Source organism: Diabrotica virgifera, chromosome 6 (assembly GCF_917563875.1).
Source record: "Diabrotica virgifera virgifera chromosome 6, PGI_DIABVI_V3a".
NCBI lineage: Eukaryota > Metazoa > Arthropoda > Insecta > Coleoptera > Chrysomelidae > Diabrotica > Diabrotica virgifera.
In genome coordinates, this window is record NC_065448.1 from 78,587,223 (window position 1) to 78,608,249 (window position 21,027).

Sequence of the window (21,027 nt, forward strand, 5' to 3'; positions counted from 1 at the left end):
TCTTTGTCGTCGTTATTTCTATCTTGAATCTGATTGTATCTTCTTTAGGTGACCAATGTATTCCTAACGTCTTTCGTATTTCTTCTTGCTTGAATGCTTTTGAGTCTACATTCCTCATTTCTTCCGGTACGTTCTCCATTATTTTTTCTTCGTTGCTCAACCATTTTCTAAGTGTAAATCCACCTTTCTTGAAAATTTGTATTAGTTCCTTTTGGGCTGCTTCTGCTTCTTTTAACGTCTCCGCTCCTCCTAGTATATCGTCTACATACATATTTTCTTTTATTATTTTCGATGCTGTAGGGAAATTCCCTCCTTCATCCTCTTGTAATTGTTGTATTGTTCTTAACGCTAAAAATGGTGCTGCGGCCGTGCCGTATGTCACCGTCTTCAATTTATATTCTTGCACTGGATCCTTTGTGTCCTTTCTCCAGAGTATTTTTTGATACATTTGGTCTTCTTCTGCCATTCTGATCTGTCTAAACATTTTCCCCAGATCCGCTGAGTATGCTACCTTATGGGATCTCCATCTCAATAATATATCTGTCAAATCCTGTTGTAATTTTGGCCCCGTGTGCATAATATCATTCAAGCTTACTGTTGATGAGCTTTTACTTGATGCATCAAACACGGCTCTTATTTTTGTTGTAGTACTGTCCTCCTTTCTCACTGGATGATGAGGTAGGTAGTAACCGCCTCCTTGGTTTTCCGCTATTGCTATATGACCTTGGTTTTCATAATCTTCCATGAATTGTCTGTAATTCGCTTCTAACTGTTTGTCTTTTGTAAACGTCCTTTCTAGTTGCATCAATCTGGCGAATGCCTGCTGCTTAGATTCTCCTAACTTTGTGACGTCTTCCTTAAACGGAATTCTCACTTCGTATCTCCCTTCTTCATTTCTTTTTACTGTCTGTCGATACATTTCTTCACATTCTTGCTCTTCTACTGATAAACTTGTTTCTTGATTCAGTTCTTCTAATTCCCAGAATTTCTTTATTTGTATGTCCATTTCTTGTCTGGATATCATACAGCATACTTTTGCTTTTGTAGTCTCCCTTTGCTCGTGCTATCCCCGAAACTATCCAACCTAGTTTGGTGTTTTGACTTAGGAGTCCATTACTTATTCTGTGCATCCCTTCTGTCAATATGTAACTATATTCTTTTACTCCTAGCAGTAAGTCTATTTTTCCTACCCTGTAGTATCTTGGGTCTGCCAGTAGTACATTCTTCTCGTTATAGTCCTGTAGGATTATGTCCTGTTCCGGTAAATCCCTTGTTATTTTCGGTAGTACCAGTGCCTCTATTTCCATGTCGAAGTCACTTTGGTAATGATTTCCGATCAAAAGTTTCATACTCCAGTTGGCTGTCTTTTCCCCTGACAAGCCTATTCCGGATATGGTCGCATGTATTGGCTGCCTTTTTGTTCCTAGCGCCGTCGCCGCTTGTTCCGTTATAAATGCGCATTGTGACTCTTGGTCGATCAATGCTCTCATTATGAGAGACTCTTCATTCGCATCCCTTACGCGTACCACTGCTGTGGCTAGTAATGCTTCACCTTCCTTATGGCTCGCACAGTTAACTGAGTTCTGTCCTCTTTGCTGTGTGTTGTTGTTTCTTTGCCCCTTGTTCTCTTGCGTGTTTTCTCGTCTTCCGTTATTTTGTTCTCTGGCGTTGTTGGAATAATTATTTCCTCCTCTGTACCTGTCCGATTGGTACCCGTTTCTTCTACTGTTCGATTCTCTTCCATTTCTTTCTTGTGTTTGTTCTCCTTTTGTTTCATTTGTGGTTCTTCTGTTACCTGTGTTTCCTTTTTCATAATGCAACAGTTTGTGGTGGTCTCCGCCACACTGTTTGCACCTAATCTGTGAAAAGCATTGTTTCTCCTTCTTATGTGCTAGGCGATTCGCACAACATTCTTTTTCTCGTATTATCCTGTTCCGGTCTCAGACCTTGAGTTCCTGAAATTCTCTGCAGTATGGTACTCCGTGATCTCCGTTGCATATCACGCAACTCATTCTTGTTTTCTTACCCGATCCTCCATGCTTCTCTTGTCTCTTTTCTGACTCCAGCAGTTCCAGTGTTTGGAATCGTCGCTGTAAAAATGTTTGTGTTGATTTTGTACGTCGGTATCTCTCTACTGTCTCCGATGTGGTTTTCGTATAGCCTCCTTGTCTCATTGTCCCATTTTGTTATGCTAATTCGCGCTATCAATGGGCTCCACGCTTCCGTGTCTGTTCCTAAGCCTCCTATGGCTTCCAGGCACTCATGGAAGGTGTCATGTAGTGATTTCAGTGCTCTAGCGGAAGATTCCTTTACTTCCTGTGCTAGTAACATCCTGTCTATTAGTTTAAACAGTATCATCCTCGGATTTTCATATCTTTCCTTTAACATGTTCCATGCCACTTCGTAGTTGGCCTCGGATATGTGCAAGTGTTGTATCATCCTGTGGGCTTCCCCTCTTACTTGTGTTTTTAGGTACTGCATCTTTTCTGCTTTCGACAATTGGTCGTTCTCATGTATTACTTTAGTAAACAAATCGTGAAAAGTTCTCCACGTTTCGTATCTTCCTTCATACACAGGGATTTTTACCTGCGGTAATGTCACACCATCTCTTCTCTGTGTGCTGTCTGGCCGTTGCATCCCAGGCCGTATTTTCTTTAAAGTCTCCCTAACTTTCCTTCTTAGCTGATTTATCCTCTCTACTTCGTCACTGTCTATAACGTCTAGCTCATCATTTACTGTTGCTTCTATGATGAGTGTGTTTATTTTCTCCATGTGTTCTTTCAACTCTGCTTGCAGTTCTTCATCGTACTGCAAGTCTTGTTCATATTCTTGTAATAATTCCTCGATTTTTTGTTTTCTTATTTGTATCTCCTTTCCTTTTGTTGTCTTTCCTCTTTTCAAGATTCTTCCATATTCTTCCAATAGGGTTTTTCCCTCAATATATGTCTTAAAGACCTGCTCGTAGTATTTTGTTTCGAAGTATTTGTCTTTCGTTACTCCACTCTCTAGTAATTTCTCGTGGTTATGCACAAATCTTGTCCAATAATCCTCTAACCTATCCTGGCGCTCTTTAATGTATTGTTGATTCTTACGAGATCCAGGGTCTCTTTTAAGAGACGATACCTGTTTACAAATATCTGCTCCAATCTCTGCTTGCTTGTTCTGTACCGCTTCCATGTTTAAATTCACCTACTTTTATCCAGAAGTAAGTGTTTTTACGGTATTTTTAAAATGTTATTTATATTTTCAATTTACTATGATTCACGTTTAAATGATGCGGGAATTTTACTCTTTTTGACCTTGCTGACGCTCAGTTTTTCTGTAGGTCAGTTGTACATGTAGGCTAATGTCGTCAAGCAAAATATTATGTTACACAACTATAAATAGAAACCTCTCGGCTAATCTGTTTAATTAAAATTATGCAATATGAATGAAATACAAACGCAATATGTACCTATTAACGTATACGTTTTTTCTTTATCAAATTTTTAAATAAAAAAAATAAATAGGTAGTAAATATTTGTAGGGATAAATACCGTTTATTATTATTATATAGGCAAAAAAAAATATCTAACTGTAAGTTAAATAGTTTGGGTTTAAATGGCAAATATTGTATATAATGCACTAAAAAATATATATTGTATGTATGTATACGTCAATTAGTTTGGGTTTAAATGGAAAATATTGTATAGAATGCACTAAAAAATATATATTGTATGTATGTATACGTCAATTAGTTTGGGTTTAAATGGAAAATATTGTATATACGATACGTAAAAGTTGGAAAAATATTGTGTTATTCAAAAACTTACGGTTTTTTCTTTATGTTTCTGGACGTTGCGGCTCTCCTGGTTCTGGAATGGCTGTGCAAGTGATCCTGTAGTTTGTAGGTTCTGTAATGGCTTTCTGGATCTGGCTTCTGGTTCTGTAGTTCGATCTCTGGCTCTGCTATGGCTTTCTGGATCTGGCTTCTGGTTCTGTAGTTCGATCTCTGGCTCTGCAATGGCTTTCTGGATCTGGCTTCTGGCCTGTATTTCGATCTCTGGCTCTGCAATGGCTTTCTGGATCTGGCTTCTGGCCTGTATTTCGATCTCTGGCTCTGCAATGGCTTTCTGGATCTGGCTTCTGGCCTGTATTTCGATCTATGGCTCTGCAATGGCTTTCTGGATCTGGCTTCTGGCCTGTATTTCGATCTCTGGCTCTGCAATGGCTTTCTGGATCTGGCTTCTGGCCTGTATTTCGATCTCTGGCTCTGCGATGGCTTTCTGGATCTGGTTTCTGGCCTGTATTTCGATCTCTGGCTCTGCAATGGCTTTCTGGATCTGGCTTCTGGCTTGTATTTCTATCTCTGGCTCTGCGATGGCTTTCTGGATCTGGTTTCTGTTCTGTATTTCGATCTCTGGCTCTGCAATGGCTTTCTGAATCTGGCTTCTGGCCTGTATTTCGATCTCTGGCTCTGCAATGGCTTTCTGGATCTGGCTTCTGGCCTGTATTTCGATCTCTGGCTCTGCAATGGCTTTCTGGATCTGGCTTCTGGCCTGTATTTCGATCTCTGGCTCTGCGATGGCCTGCTGGATCTGGTTTCTGTTCTGTACTCCCGGGCCAAGCGTCGTCTATCTGCTACTGGGTTCGTTTGGTGTGGACTGTAGTTGTAGGCCTCCTTTTTTTCTCGATAAGGACCATGTATAAAGATAAGGATATAAACACCGAATAGCGATAAAGGTATTTATTGATAGAACCGACACTAGGGTAATTCTACCCCGGGAGTACTTCCGAACACTGACTAATTACTGATACGCGATTAGCTAAAGACTGATGTAGACTGATGAATGCTCTTTCTCTAGGCCAGATATCTTGGTTTTATAGAAGCTTAAATTGGGTCATTGGTGACACGATGCCCGCGTGATTTGTATATTTAATTAAGGTAAATAATTCTACTTTCGTCAGCACTTTCGTGTCATTTCCAAATTATATTGTTGATAATTGACCAATTTGGATCTAAACTAATAATCTACGTGTGTGAATATAAAAACAAATAAATTCGTGCAATCTACTGGGTGGTATAATTATTCTGTTCAATATCGGATATGAATTCTGAATATTTGTTATTGGACACATACTGTATATAAAAGCTTCTGTATAAGAATTTTCAAATTATAATGCCATATGCGGATTCAGCATAATCAAAAGCAAAATAGAAACATATTTGATCAAAATAAAATTATGACAACGATATTTTTAAAATTATTTATACAAAACAATTATTATTGTTTAAACAATCAATAAACAATTAGCGGCAAAATCTGTGAGGAGAACTAACAAAAAAAGTTTTAGAAAAATATAAGCTTGTTTGAATTATTCCGAAACAATGCTTGTTTTCGTTCTATCTTGACTCCCCTACTTGTAAAAGCTCTAAATAAAAACAATGCTTTGAAGGTTTATTTAATTAAAAATATCAAGCTCACTAAAATTAATATCACAAAACAAAATTAACAACAAAACAATTCAATATTCGGTGTGTTCACCTGCTCGCAATCTGTTTGGCATCAAATGAATAAGATGTGTTAGATATCCTTGCCTGTGGAATAGCCCGATATTCCTCTACCAACGCAACCTTAACTATACCACATTTTCTGGAGGCCTAGGATGACGGGGACGGTGAATGGATATTTTCAATTCATCCCATAATTGCCCGATAGGATTCAGCTCTGGGCTTCTTGCGGGTCATTTCAATCTTATCAAACCAACCTATATTTAATATATTCATATTTATGAGTCAATCAGTTTTTGTATCTATAAATAACTGTACAGCTCTTGGAAGAAAAGGGATATTCGGATAATTAAAAAAAAAATCTTGAGATATGCCTTCGGGATAATATCTACAAAAGGACTATGAAACAAAAGCTCTTCAATTTTTCCACAGAATTTTTTAAAATTAGGAGAAAATACAACGTTTCTATTCACCCCCATATAATGCCATATTACCAGGCTAATAACAAACGAAGTCAATACATGTACCAATGTACCTACAACCTGATGCAAGAATTTTGAAAATCGGAATACAAATAAAAAACTTATAAAGTGTAAAACTTGATTAAAAATATTTAGTGGCGGGATTTTGTACCGGGGGTGTATTATTATACCTATTAATATTTTTAATAGTCGATACTTTTAGTACTTTATAAATTAAATATGAAATTTTTGAAAGGGATTACTCAACTATAAAAACGTTTGTTGCCTTGTTACTTTGCGGTTAAAACTCTATTTTTAAACTTATTTTAAGAGCGGTTATATTACTGTGAGCTGTAAATACAAAAACATTTAAATAAGATGTCTTCACTCCAGCAAAGGATTAAAATGACTAATTACAAAGTTATTTTTATCAAAAAATAGATGCCAACTTCCAAACCAAATGTCGAATGAGAGATACCTATAGAAACATATAACATGTTTTGCAAGATAATAGTTATATAATTTGAAAAGCCACGATACGTAGGGTATAAACATTTTAAAAAAATTGAAAAGATGTATAATTTTCATTAACATGTATTTTCAAGTACGAATTTTGATGTTTTTAGCACGCGAGACCTCGATTTAAAAAAAATCGTCAAAGCTGGTAAAGTAGAAGTTGAGATATTTGAAATTTTTTTCGTTTAAAAATGTGAATTTTTTGTTGAAAAATGAACACATTCACTCGCAAATAACTCAAAAAGTATTGACTTAGTGGAAAACCTCTATAGAATAAAAGTTGCCTACTTAGTTTATCTATCTAGTCAGTTTATCCATTTTCAGACTTACTTTGAACGTAATTTTTTTCGCGTCCGAGAAGGCGTGAAACTCACCCCCTGGGCAAAAGCACACATCAGCACAATATCACTTTTTTTCTTTGACGTGTTAGCTATGTATATGCCAAATTTCACGTCAATCCAAGCGGTTCTTTAAAATTTTGAGCAAAAACCGTGTTTCAATGGACAAGTACTAGGCTCTCCTAGTTGACCGATTTCAATTTTTCAAATGGCACTTGAAAGTTTGAGCCTTTCTTTATATTTAAAAAAAAATAAATATTAGTATTCAACTTAAAATAATCTGCTATGCAGACGACGCAATACTAATCTCTCAAAGTGAAGATGATTTACAACGTATGCTGCACGAATTTTAATATAACCGCTAGAAAATTTAACATGTTAATTTCCCCAAAAAAAGACTAAATGCATGGTTATAACAGCAGATCTAATAAGGTGTAAATTAGAGCTGGAGGGTCAAATAATAGAACAAGTCATGGAGTTTAAATACTTATCTAGGCATCACACTATGCAGTTACGGAAAGCTCGAAACAGAAGTGGAAGATAAGGTGAATAAAGCAAACAGAGCCGCAGGTTGCCTGAATGAAACAATATGGAGAAATAAAAACATCGGAAAAGAAGTGAAAGGCAGAATTTACAAAACAGTCATCAGACCAATAATGACATACGCGGCAGAAACACGACCTGATACAGAAAGGACAAAAATAATGCTAGAAACAGCGGAGATGAAAACATTGCGAAAAATCGATGGTAAGACGCTGTGGGATAGAGCTAGAAGTGCATATATACGAAGGAGATGCAAGGTGGACAACATTAATAACTGGGTGAAAAGCAGAAGAGTAGAATGGAACGACCACATAAGCCGAATGACAACAAATAGAGTAGTAAGGACGGCGAGAGACGGTTCCCCAATAGGAAGACGATCAGTGGGAAGACCACGAAAAAGATTGAATGACAACTTACTGGAGGCACATTGAAAAACAGACAGAGTAATGTCTATATAAAAAGAAGAAGAAGAAGAAGAACTATTTTGCTAATGGGAAATAAGCCACAATTTTACTACAAATTTTTTGACAACGACACCCGATTTCGGAGTCGAAACGTTAATAAAATATTCTTTTTAGTAAAATTGTGGCTTATTTCCCATTACGAAATAGTTAATTATAAAAATGCCACAAGGAAATAGCTTTAGAACAATTTTAAGTACTTATTTAGGCCCAACATAATTTTGCAAATTTGCAATTTTTTTGAGGACGCTGGATTGCAAAATTATTAGGTATGCAATTTAGCACACTTTCCCAGTTGTATTATGGTAGGGGAGCCCAAGCGGGGATTTTTGCAGTTACTCGAGCGCATCAGATTATTACACGGGGAGAAACCTTGTACCCTGAAAATGTACATCTACCATATATTGGCTCTTAATGTAGGGGAGTTCGTTAAGGGGGGGGGGGGCAAAAAAAATCTATCCTTAGAAAAACTCGAAATCGTCAGATTCAGATAAGGTAAGTTAAGTACATGCAAAACAGTGTATATTTCAAAAAAATCTGACAATTTGAGCGGGGCGTAAGGAAATGGGTGAGTCCCAAAGTTTTACAAGAAAAAAGCGAATATTTCGCTAAATGAATGACAGATTGATAAACTAAAAAATACCTACTCAATATTTTTCAAAAATCTATCGAATGTTACCAAACACAACTTCCCACGGAGAGCGGTGGGGGTAAATTTAATATTTTAAATACGAATCCTGCGACATTTCGCGAAATGAACATCAGATCGAAAAACTGAAAAATACACGTATTCAATATTTTTGAAAAATCTATCGAATGGCACCAAACACGGAGGTGGGGTGGGGGTTACTTTAAAATATTACATGGAAGCCCCCGTTTTTTATTGCAGATTTGGATTCCTTACGTAAAAATAAGTAACTTTTATTCGAGACATTTTTTCGAATTATGGATAGATGACTCTATAATCTAAAAAAACAATTGTTGGAAATGGATTAAATTTTAAATTTCTAGCTACTATGTAAAATTTAAAATCAAAACTTTTACCTTTTGTAATTTTTTTTGTAAGAAGCGTTTTGTAAGAAAGTTGATCTTTTGAGGCGAAAATATGGACGCAAAAATCTTCGATTTTTTTAAGTTTTTATTATACAAAAAATTAAGCACAAGGTTTGCGATTGGCGCGTATCGTGATTATTGATTCAAGGTACATCCTGATGTGATTCCAGAAAAAAAAAAATTGGATGTGTAAGTACTAAGCACTTGTTAAACCGAAGATATTGTAAAAGAGATTAAGAACTATATCTACTTAGTAAAAATCTACGAAGCGACGGTCAAAACTCGAAAAAGCGCACACCTATCAATCACCTTGATTTCTACTACCACAACACCACTTTGAAATACCTACATTTCCGACTGATTATAAGAATATTAAAATTGTAAATCCATACTTCTAAAAATAACAAAAATAAATAAAACCGCAGACGATTTTTATTGGATGATGAATTTAAAGGGGCGTGAAGCACAACAAAATATAATACAAATGTGGTTTTATGGAAGAGGATGTATAAGATGGAATCTTTGGTTTTTTGGGTTAGAGTACGTCCATGGTTTATTTCAAAAAATTAAAGTGTTTGTTATTTTTAATGCTTTTAGTGCAGTCAATGATGGTATTTGGCTTCGAATTCCGTCCTAATCCATCAATTTGCTTGATATTTTCATAGTAAGCAGGGAATAGCTCAAGAAACAAAGTCTACCCTATACCAAAATGCGCTTTTATTTATAATAGGGGTGGTTCTCACCCCTTCTCAGGGGTAGAAAATTTGTTGGTCTAAATAACCACGGAAACCTAATTCTAGCAAAAACTTCTATACCTACTTACATTTTTTTTAAACCTCACAGTAGGTACGTTCTTTAGAGGCAAAATATTGCAAAACCTCTAAATTTTAAAGAACCGCTTGGATTGACATGAAATTTGGCATACACATAGCTAACAAGACAAAGAAAAAAAGTGATATTGTGCCGAAGTGTGCTTTTGCCCAGGGGTGAGTTTCACCCCCTCTCGAGGGTGAAAAAATATATGCCCAAAATAAGTACGGAAATGGATAAACTGACTAACTCTACGCAACTTTTGTTTCATAGAGTTGTTCATTTTTCAACAAAATATCCACGTTTTTAGACAGTTTTTCGAAAATAACTCAAAAAGTAAATATTTGATCGAAAACAACATTCCTAGCAAAAATATAGTCGTAAAGAAGTAAAAAAAATGGTATATCTATTAGGTCTCTATACCAAGCAGAGTTATAGCTATAGTTAAATGAAAAATAGGTTCATGTTCGTCAAATTCTAAATCGAATATTTTAACGCGAAATAACAAAAAAGCTTTAACCTTTAACTTTTTGGGGAAAACCCATTACAACTTTAAAGTTTAAAAAAAGCTTTATTTTTGTTTTATAAAAAAAATTTCTAACATCAAAAGTAAACAAGTTACGCTCAAAATAATGTTGGTTACTTTTTTTCTTGCTAACAAAAAACGTAAAATTCACCCCCTAATTAGCATCCCAAATGAAATTAATCGTTATCGCTTCACACAAGTTACTTTATATAACTTAAGTATGTATTGTTTATATGATCTGTAAGTTTAAAGGTTTGAAGTAGGTACTTATTTTTCAAAGGGCTGTAGTTAAAAGGGCTTGAAAGAATCACTAATCAGGAGTGTATGTGATGTGATGTGAGGGAAAATGTGAATTATTAAAATTAATTTTAGTTACAACATTTATATTCTAACAGGAAATTACAACTTAAAACTTATTCATTGACAATTGGCGTAATTGACTTTTCTTCTTATTTTCTCTGTCTCTTATACTTACTTACTCTATTACTACAGTATGCAAATTTTGAACAACCATTATCTTAACCGATTTTTGTCTTACAGGAAAACAAAACATCCAACATATTCAGAAAAGCAAAACCTACATTATTTTACTCATTGAGAATTTGGTATCACTAATAAGTTGTAAGTTATTTTGAAAAATGGGGTTTTTTTCAAAATTAAAAAAAATGACCTGCTTTAAAATCAAAATTTTTATAAAATAAGTACTTTGAACCGATGAAACATACATTAGGTATAGGTATAAACAATAAATAAGTAAAAGTAACTTGTGAAGCGGAAACGATTAAGGCAGTGGTTTCCAACCTTTTTGTAACTGCGCCATTATTGTTGCGCCCCCTTAATTTTTTTAACAATATGTTTTATCTTGGACGATTTAGCATTTGCACCCGAAAAATTTGCGGCGATAATTGTGAATTACGTATATCTATTTTGCTGATTAATTTCTTTGACACATATATTCTGACTTTTTTGGTTTGTATTCGGAAATGGTATTTTGGAAACAGCTGCATGTCCCTCTTGCAACAGTCTCGCGCCCCCCTACCCACATAACAATTTCATGTTCTTAGTAGATTCATAGAACATACTTTTCAGAAAAAGTATATACTGAGAATATGCGTAATTACCATTGCGAATGTGCAGAGCACATACTGAGTATATACTACATTACAGTACTTAAACGTTCTATGTATATACTTAGAATGTACTACCGCACTTCTTTTCAGTATATACCAAGAATGTTCTTTTTAGAACATTCCAAGGACGTGCTATAAACCTTCTATGTGTATACTTAGAACATACTACCGCACATCTTTTTAGTTTATACCAAGAAGGTACTTTTTAGAATATTCCAAGGAAGTGCTATAAACCTTCTATTTATATACTTAGAACGTACCTACTACCGCACATCTTTGTATGGGAAGAATATATATTTTTAAGAATATTCTAAGAAAGTGCTATCAAGTGCTATATTGCTTAGAAGTATGCTTTTAGCATCACCTAATCTCATCTTAGGTTCTACTGGTTCTACCAAATACTTATTACATTTACATATTTTAATTGCAAATGAGAATGTAGTTAGTACCTACATTCTACAATATTACTTAAAAAGTAAGTACATATTTATAAATTTTAGTTATTTATATGTATAAATCATTATATATTTAGCTAAACTAAACTATGCATAAGTAACTAAAATTTATATAATACTTATATGTACTTACCTATTTAATGAGTTACCAAAATAGATTATATTTTATGTATTTTGAAGCACCGCAAACAAAATAAAGATATTACAATAAAGATATTGTATGTATGTTCTTTAGTCCTAGTACTACATCATTCGTCTTCATCCTCAACACTGCATAGATCCACAGATGATAGAAATAATGAAATAATGCCTGTTTTCTTTTTCATATTTTACGGTTTTTTCCTATCCCTGATCCACTCAGGTAAGAAATGGTCAGATGGGGGAATGTATTGTGGAATAACATCGGTGGTCAGTGTTGCCAAACGGAGAGAAATTTCCCTTTTTGCAGGAATTTTCAACATAAAAGGTGATAAAGGGAAAAAGTTAACTCAAAAGGTAACTTATCCATTCCAAATTGTAAAATATTAAGAAAAAATCAAAATATTTGAAAATAATTAAACATATCTTCTCAGATTTTGTAAACAGGAGGGAAGTTTTTTTTTATAAAAGTGGGAATTTTTAAGGTAAGTTGACGGAAAAACCTTACTCGACGGTTGGCAACGCCAAAGCCTTTGGTTGCTTTGGTTGTGCAGTTTGGCACGTTTTGGTTCTGCGAAATGGCCCATATTGAATTGAATGTACCTAAATTCAAATTCCAAGGATATAAAAATACTCATGATTCATGATAAACTCGAAATGGTAAAGTCATTTCAATTATGAAAACGAATTTTTAATAGTATCTATGTAAACGTTAATACAATTAATCTTTAAACTTTTTTACCATACAACAATTTTGAAATGAAATTCGTCCAATACTACTTACATACATCAATTTTATTAATTATTCTAAAATATAACGAAGTTGATAATCTATAAGGCTAATATTATTCATACTTCCTATTCGCCCCGTGCGTCTCCCCTCTATTTAAAGTCACGTGACACGCTGTCAGATTTTGTAAGGACGTTTTAACATTGAGTCTTATGGGATTATGTTGTTAAACTTGAATATTTTATTTTGTAGTGATCATAACCGAATAAAATTGTTAGAATTCATTAGTTATTAATTTATAGTGTAATTTATAGTGCAACAAAATATTTTCTTTTTCGTTAATAAAGATTTATTGACAAACTGCGATAGTGAGGTTATGTATACATAATCAAACTGTTGGAAAGTGAAGAATTTATATCAGATTAAGAGCGTTTTTATTTTCTGTTTATATTAATACATCATATCACTAGCGTGACACGGTATTTTTTTAAATGTTCCATTTAATCATACAGAAAGCGTCCTTACAAAATTTCAAAAAACCGCCACCATGAGCAGGTCGGTCGATTTTGCCTTGACACTTTGTTAACGCTCGGAGCCAATACTATACATACATATTATTTTTAAGATATTTTAAAAGTATCTACTTATAAGTATGTGTTAAGAATGTACTTATAAGTATGTGCTAAGAATATTCGATAAAGGTATATTCTAAGAATAGTATCTACTTATAAGGATGTGTTAAGAATGTACTTATAAGTATGTGCTAAGAATATTCGATAAAGGTATATTCTAAGAATAAACTTTTACGAATATTCCGAGTTACTACGTACACGAATGTACTCAGTCTATTCGGTACGAGAATATACTTTAAAGTATATGCAAAGAACATGAAATTTAGAATGTTTTTTAAGGTACATGCTATGCTTGTACTACGCATATACTAAACAGAACATACTCCGACGAATGTTGGTAGTATATGCTTAGAACATGATACGAACATCATTGTTATGTGGGTAGGGTGACGCGCCCCACAGGTTGGAAACCACTGGATTAAGGGGATCCGAGCAAAATGCAAAATTTTGACGCTTGTCAAAATTTTCAATGTGTTTTAAATGTATTCATTTTTTTTTTCGAATCCTGAGAAAAGTAATAAATATTTTTGAAAAATTTAAACGCATAATGAAAGATTACTGAGGGCATTACGTCCCTGAAAACTTCTATAATGTTTATTTTAATAAGTTACAGGGGTGAAAATAAAAGAGAAATTTTAGTGTGATTTTTAATTGCAAATATTTCATTCAAAAGAAACTTTTTATTTATGCTAAGGGACTTTCGGCCCTTGGTAATAAAGATGTCTTTCATTATACGTTTAAAGTTTTCAAAAATAATTATTAGTTTTCTCAGGATTCGAGAAAAATGAATACATTTAAAACACATTAAAAATTTTGACATGCGTCAAAATTTTGCATTTTGCTTCGTTCCCGTTAATTTTATTTCGGATACTAATTAGAGTGTGATTTTTATGATTTTCAACTTACCTACTTTTGATGATAGAAACTTTCTTAAAAAACAAAAATAAAGCTTTTTTAAACGCTTTAAAAACGTTGTGATGAGTTTTCCCCAAATAGTGCTTCATATTTTGGTTATTTCACGTTGAAATATTCGATTTGGAATAAAGACTTCTGGTTTGGGTCTAAAGACTTCTTATACCATTTTCTTCACTTTTTTATAGGCTATATTTTTGCTAAGAATATTTTTTTCAATAAAATACTTACTTTTTGAGTTATTTGTTAAAAACTGTCCAAAAACGTGTTCTTTTTTTGCTGAAAAATGAACATATATTATTCACTCGCAAATAACGAGAGAAAAGTATTGACATAGTGACAAAACTCTATAGAACAAATTAATGTCGCGTAGAATTAGTCAGTTTATCCATTTCTAGGCTTATTTTGAACGTATATTTTTTCACCCACGAGAAGGGGTGAAACTCAACCTCAAGGCGAATGCACATTTTCACAATATCACTTTTTTTTTCTTTGACATGTTAGCTATGCGTATGCCAAAATTATTGGACTTCGTAAGTCCTAGATTTTCACTTAAAGTGATCGAACGTAGAACCGGAAGTCGATATTTGAACTCTTCGTGTAACTTTGATTTCACTAATTTTGAGTAATTTTTACTAAACTTTCGGTCGTGACTGTTTAAACGGGAATTATTTCAAAGCCGGGACTAAAGAGTCAAACTCAATTTTTTAATAGGTACCTACTCTTCGATTGATGTCACATGTACTATTTCTGCGACTATACTATGGCACTTCCTGTTATAGAACTTTTTAACCAGAAATTATACATATAAAAATCAAAACTATACATTTGTTCTTATCTTGCTACGAATAATATATCGCTTATACTATTTCGGTGACTTTAAAACAATACTTTCGCTTGCAACTCTAAAAACGGAAGAAAGACATCAAATTTCTCATCTTTAATACCATCCTTTCATTCGACACCTCATTTGTCAATTCTACCTGTATTAATAACGGAGGAGTTATATTCGCGGACGGATAGACAGACGAACAGGCAGTAATAAAACCGGAAGTATATATATTTGTTCTCGTCTTGCTAAGACGCGTCGAATAATATATCGCTTGTACTTTTCCGGCAACTTTAAAACAGTACTTCCGGTTGCATGTCTAAAACCGGAAGTCCTAGATCAAATTTCTCACCTTCAGTACAATCCTTGGATTATAAGCTTTCATTCGACACCTCATTTGTCATTCTACCTGGCATAATGACGGAAGAGAGTTGAGTTTACCGACAGACAGACAGATAGACGGACGGACGGATGTGGATAATTCAACGTTTTCACATCTTTTCAAAATTGGGTGCAAACAACATTTACAGCAAAAACCGTGAGTAAATGGACTACAACAAATACATCGTAAGGACCTGCTGGCAACACTGCCAAACGCAAGTGGAAAGTAAAGGTGGCTGTGCAAGTGGTCATCATTTGTAGCTGTGCTGTAGCTATTTTCACCGGAACGTGTGTAAGATGAAGATGTCTATGTCAGCTGTCAGATGTCAGATGTCAAACCACCTTGCCTAAACTTTGAAAAAATTTGAAACTTCTTTCTTCTTTATATAATTTATAAAAAATAAACCACAGCACATCCCCCATAGATAAATAATATAGTGCACATCCCCCATCCCCTCCTTACTTAACCTACACCACCTTAATTTGGTTTAAATGGTTTAATTTATCTGTGCTTGTGCTTATAAACACTTTGTGTGTACACAAAGGGTTACAGTTTGAGTTTTTATCACTGAGTGGATTGTGTTCAGTTTCAGTATATTTGTTAGCTATGGAATCTAACATAGAAATTAAGGAAGAGTCCGTTGAAAGTGGTCAAAGACAAATAGATAATCAACTATCCACATCATTTGATCTTGGGGACTGTAAGAATGGACCAGAAGATAACTCTGGTAAGACAAGTAATAATAATTAGCACTAAATCAATCCTGACCCCCCCTTAAGAGAGTCTAGTGGTCGACGTGATGTGTATTGTCTGTCTCCAAAGATCTCTGTCTCTGGTCATTTGTTTTAACTCGTGCATAGGTGTTTTGCATATTCATGTAATTTAATCAATCCATCTTGTTAGCAATCTTCGGTGTTCCACCTTTCCTTGTATAATGAGTCTTTCCATGTTTTCTGTATTTGCTCATAACATGTCCAAAGTATTTTAATTGTTGGAGATGGACTTACTGGAGAGTCGTTGGCTAACTTTTAGCTCTCCTAAAATTGAATTATTTTTCCTACAGTCCATCCAAGGAATTCATAACATTCGCCTTCAACAGAACATTTCAGTGGGATCTATCTTTCTTCTTTCCTATTGTCTCAGGAGGGTCCAAGATTCAATATTGGGAATATTAAGCAGTTGATTAACCTCATCTTTAACACTCTTGAAATTTGAGAGTCCTTCCATATCGATACATTTTTGGCATAGTAACGTAAGTCACCAAAAACGTTTTTGTAGAAAAACCATGTTTTTAATTTAACCTGGTTAAGCTTATTCAAATTATACAAAATTTACCAGGGTTTTTTTGAGGTCTACAGTTTAATAAAGAACAATATTTTTTAAAGTTTTTGTATATTTTTAGCTGTTAATTGATACTTAAGTTATTTTACGGGTTCTAAAATCTTGAGTCTTGATAAAAAATGTAACCTAAGCACACACATACGCCACTTTGGCGGGAAATTGTAGCACTTAAAGTACATAATTTGGAAAGAATTACAAACAATCGTTTATTATAAGAAACACAAAATAACATTACAACAATCAATTAAGTAAAAAAGGTAAAATATCTGACACGGAAAAAACTAAAATTTTTAGAGTTATTATCAAAAGAAAATGAAACTTACGATCATTTTAAAAATTCTGATTTTTTTAAATTACACTTTTTTTTCAAAAATATGCGTTCTAAACCGGTCAAACTTGTTGGAATAATTACCTATACTAATATAAAGAAATTCTTGTAAGCATTAGTATAAATTTTTAATTTTTGTGGAAATGGGATATGTTTTATTTTTCACTTTTTCCTAAAAAATTCGAAAGGGTTCTGTTATTTTCATCATAACTTGCTTAATTTTGAAGCTATTAACTTTTTCTGCAACTCATTTGATAGGTATTCCCAAGTACTTTGACAAGTGCTTAGCAGGTATATTTTATAAAGTGCATCGTTTTCCTGTTATTTAAGCTTGAATAGTTAGATTTGAGTACTCGTCAAAAATAATATACACTCAATTACCCATAACTCACTTTGAATTAACATTAGTTTAGTTTTTTGAGTAAGGGGTGTATTTAGTTTTTTATTATCCTCAATTTCGCCAATAATAACTTTTTTGAAAAGCTTATAGTTTTTGAGTTATACGTGAAAAACAGCTTTAAAACAGGCTTTTTATTACGAAAAAATAAAATCTTTGATATTTAATAACTAAAAAAGCATTAATTTATTTTAATAACGTTATATAACAAATTTGGCTTAGCATTTGTCCCTCTATCGACTTATGGTATTATTTTTAATAAAATAATTTTCACCCCCGAGAAGAGGGAGCATCCACCCCCAGGGTAAAAGCACAAGTTTGCATCATGTCACCTTTATTCCTTGAGGTATCCTCTAACAACTCGCCAATTTTAATGAAAATCGATGAAGGTTCGACGAAATCGAAGGTGAAAAGCTTCAGTGACTGCACTATTCTATGCAAATCAGAATAGAAACATGCAAGCAATATTTCTTTATTTCTAACCGTTTTCTAGATACAAGAGTTCAAATTGATAATTTTACAATTTTTAACTTATTTTTTGACAAACATTTTACGTTCTATATCAAAATTTACAAAGATTTTTTAACAAACAATTCAACCGAATTTATTCTTAGGTTATGAGAAAATAATTTGTAATAAATAAACGAAATTAAATATGAAAAGGAGTTTTACAGGTTCATAATGTTAGTTAAGGTTTTAGAGTTTTTTGAAATATAACTACAAAAACATGTTTTTCGTTATAACTTACCTAAAATCAATAACTTAGTGAATTTAGTCGATTGTAGCACGAATCTGTCACTGTCGTAAGCCAAACACTGACTGCGAAAATCTGACGTAAGTAACAGAAACTAACCGGTACTTACGTTATTATGGCGGTAAACGACGTTTGCTTACGTTATTATTATGGAAATGGTGCTAAAGTTGCGTTTCTTTTGCAGGTATGATTAAAACAATTCTGGACATACGTTTTTAAAATAGTTAAAAAAAAAGGTTTTAAAGTAATTCTAGGCTTACTACACTTTGGCAGTACCTTCTAAACAATAATAGCGTTAGTTTAATGGAAAAACATGATTTTTGCCAAAAATGTCACTTACATTACTTTGCCAAAAATGTATCGATATTTTGGTCATTTTTGTTATGGCAACTTTTGCTAGATCACATCTATATTTAATCTCTCCCTGTAATGATCCTGCATTTGCCATCAATTATCCCAGATATAAGCTTACAATGAGCTCACTTCAAACTGGTCAATTTTGGTTATGTGTGGATGATTGTTTTGTAGTCTATCCACTATCGTGATCTTTGTCTTGATATGTTTAAAAATTGCAGATCAAATATTTGAACCCTGTTCTGGATGAAATTTGTTTGAAACTGTGCTAAGCACTTTAACTGATGAAGGAGTGTGTTCATATAGTTCGGCTATAAGCAAAATTAGGTGTTGTGGTATGTCTACTTCTTTTAGTATTCACCATAAGGGTCGATTTCTCATACCTGCGGTAATCTATGGTTCAGTTGAACCAAGATCACCGGTGATCTTCGGTTTTGTTTGGAATGCATTTCTCATTGCACGTTCATGTCAGTGCTCATTCTACAGCTTTCGAGAAATGCCAATAGATGGCAAAAGGTAAAAAACTGTCGCCATTTTGAACTACCTTTTTTATGCTGTTTTTGAATAAAGTTAAATTTAAGTATTTATAGTCAAATAGTCATTTTAATAATTATAAATAAATATGATAAAAACAAAAATAATGTTATTGTTTATCGTTAGACTTAATATAATAAAATATAATATATTTATATTATGACAGCTTTTCGTGTTAATACAACGCATGCGTAGTCCATGAAATCATCTGAACTGAGTTCTGAAATCTTTGAACGGCCGAATTCCACTGTTCAAGCATCGTTCAAGTTTAAACTGCCATCGGTTGAACGTGCGAATTGAGAAAGACGATTTTGACTTTAAACTGACGTTTACTAGAAGTTCAGGTTAAACTGGAGTTGAACTCGATATGAGAAATTGGCCCTAAGTGTCTCCACTTGACCCTATTGAACACTTTACAATAATCTATAAACATACAGTAATACAATATGGTGCAAATGAAAGGAATAAATTCATTATTTCGTAAACTGGCGACTTTAAGGAAAAATACCGAAACAGGTTGATTTTTATTTTTAAATTATGATATGAGGCCATGAGAGCCAGAGTGGTCTAACTGATTTTAACATTACTTTACATAATCAAAGAAAATGATTAGAAGCTATCAATATCCGATTGTTTTAGTAATTGTATGTTGAATAATAATGATTCTTGGTTAACATAAAACTATTAAAACAATCGGACATTGTTAGCTTCTGATCATTTTCTTTGATTATGTAAAGTAATGTTAAAATCAGTTAGGCCACCTGGCTCTCATGGCCTCATATGTTGCCATATATCGTGGGTGTATTGGAAAAATCCACTAACTCCATTTTTTTTCAATTTTGACATTTTAATACCATTAAATCCACAAACATCAATATGTTAACATTAAAAATAATATATCTCTAAATTCGTCATCCACTGTGCTTAAATCGGTACCATTCAATGACAAAGAAAATCAACTAACTGCATCTTTTTCTAAGTTTTCATCAATAAAATATTGTTTTTTCAATTTTTTTTTTGTACATGTACGTGCACACCACCTGTGGTTAACATCCTTCAAAATCATACCCAGTACCAAAATTTGATCAGCCTGTGTACCCAATTTTTAAGAGGTAAGCCATAAGGTATGTGTAAATGCGTTTTTCTCAAAACTTTACATTTGTGAGTTAGTGGATTTTCCCAGTACACCCACAATATGTCATACTAGTGAGGTCATCCATCTGGGCATGATGACATAGTCAATTACAGTCAAAATCGTTTACGACACCGGCTACAATGTACGATCGGATATAACAAACAAAATAGTAGGCCCCATGAAATGACATATAAAAAAAGCATTTACATTGCTTATAACGAACAAATCGGTTAAAGCAAACATATTTCTTGGAACACTAGCAGTTGAAATATTGGTTACAGCATACATATCTGCACTTCGGAGAGATACAACATCCATTTTTTTTAATTATGACCTTTTTAACCGGTGTTACCTTAGCCATAAATTTCATCCATAAATTTTTTTTTCATATTTTCACAAAAATTTGGTATAAATTTATCAAAAATGAATAAAACAGATAATATTGACAAGAAAAATGTTATATATGTTATATATGTTTGGAAAAAAAAATTTAAACGGGCGATGTATTGACGGTGAGTAGATAATGCCACTCAAATTCAAAAATCCTTTATGGAAGGTACGTTAGTCAACTTTTTTTCTCAGTTTTTTGTTAAATTCTCAAAGTAAATATAATTAAGCATAACATATAAAAAAATCGTGATGGAGGTATTTTCCAAAACAAGCGAAAAAAATTCTGAAACTTAGATGTATTACGCGGTATTCGTTAATATGTCTCAAATTCAAAAATCCTTTATGGATGGATCTTTAGTCAACTTTTTTTTTCAGTTTTTTGTTAAA

General features: G+C 33.4%; 2 protein-coding genes across 3 annotated transcripts in view; one reads left to right on the forward strand and one right to left on the reverse strand.

Annotated features, from left to right (window-relative positions):
• Window positions 1–3,948: 3,948 nt before the first annotated feature.
• LOC126886103 (uncharacterized) lies at window positions 3,949–9,956 on the reverse strand. Its single transcript, XM_050652947.1, has 2 exons — window positions 9,924–9,956; window positions 3,949–4,620 (listed from the first exon to the last, which is right to left on the reverse strand). Exons 1-2 carry the CDS (start codon window positions 9,954–9,956, stop codon window positions 3,949–3,951), a joined length of 705 nt encoding a protein of 234 aa, XP_050508904.1.
• Window positions 9,957–15,743: 5,787 nt separating this feature from the next.
• The window catches only part of LOC114343282 (zinc finger protein 83-like), a 70,713-nt gene continuing 65,429 nt past the window's right edge, over window positions 15,744–21,027 (forward strand). For both annotated transcript variants that reach the window (XM_028294092.2, XM_028294093.2), the window contains exon 1: window positions 15,744–16,134. In XM_028294092.2, the coding sequence (XP_028149893.2) occupies window positions 16,014–16,134 (121 nt within the window). In that variant the 5' untranslated portion in view covers window positions 15,744–16,013. The remainder of the gene's footprint in view (window positions 16,135–21,027) is intronic.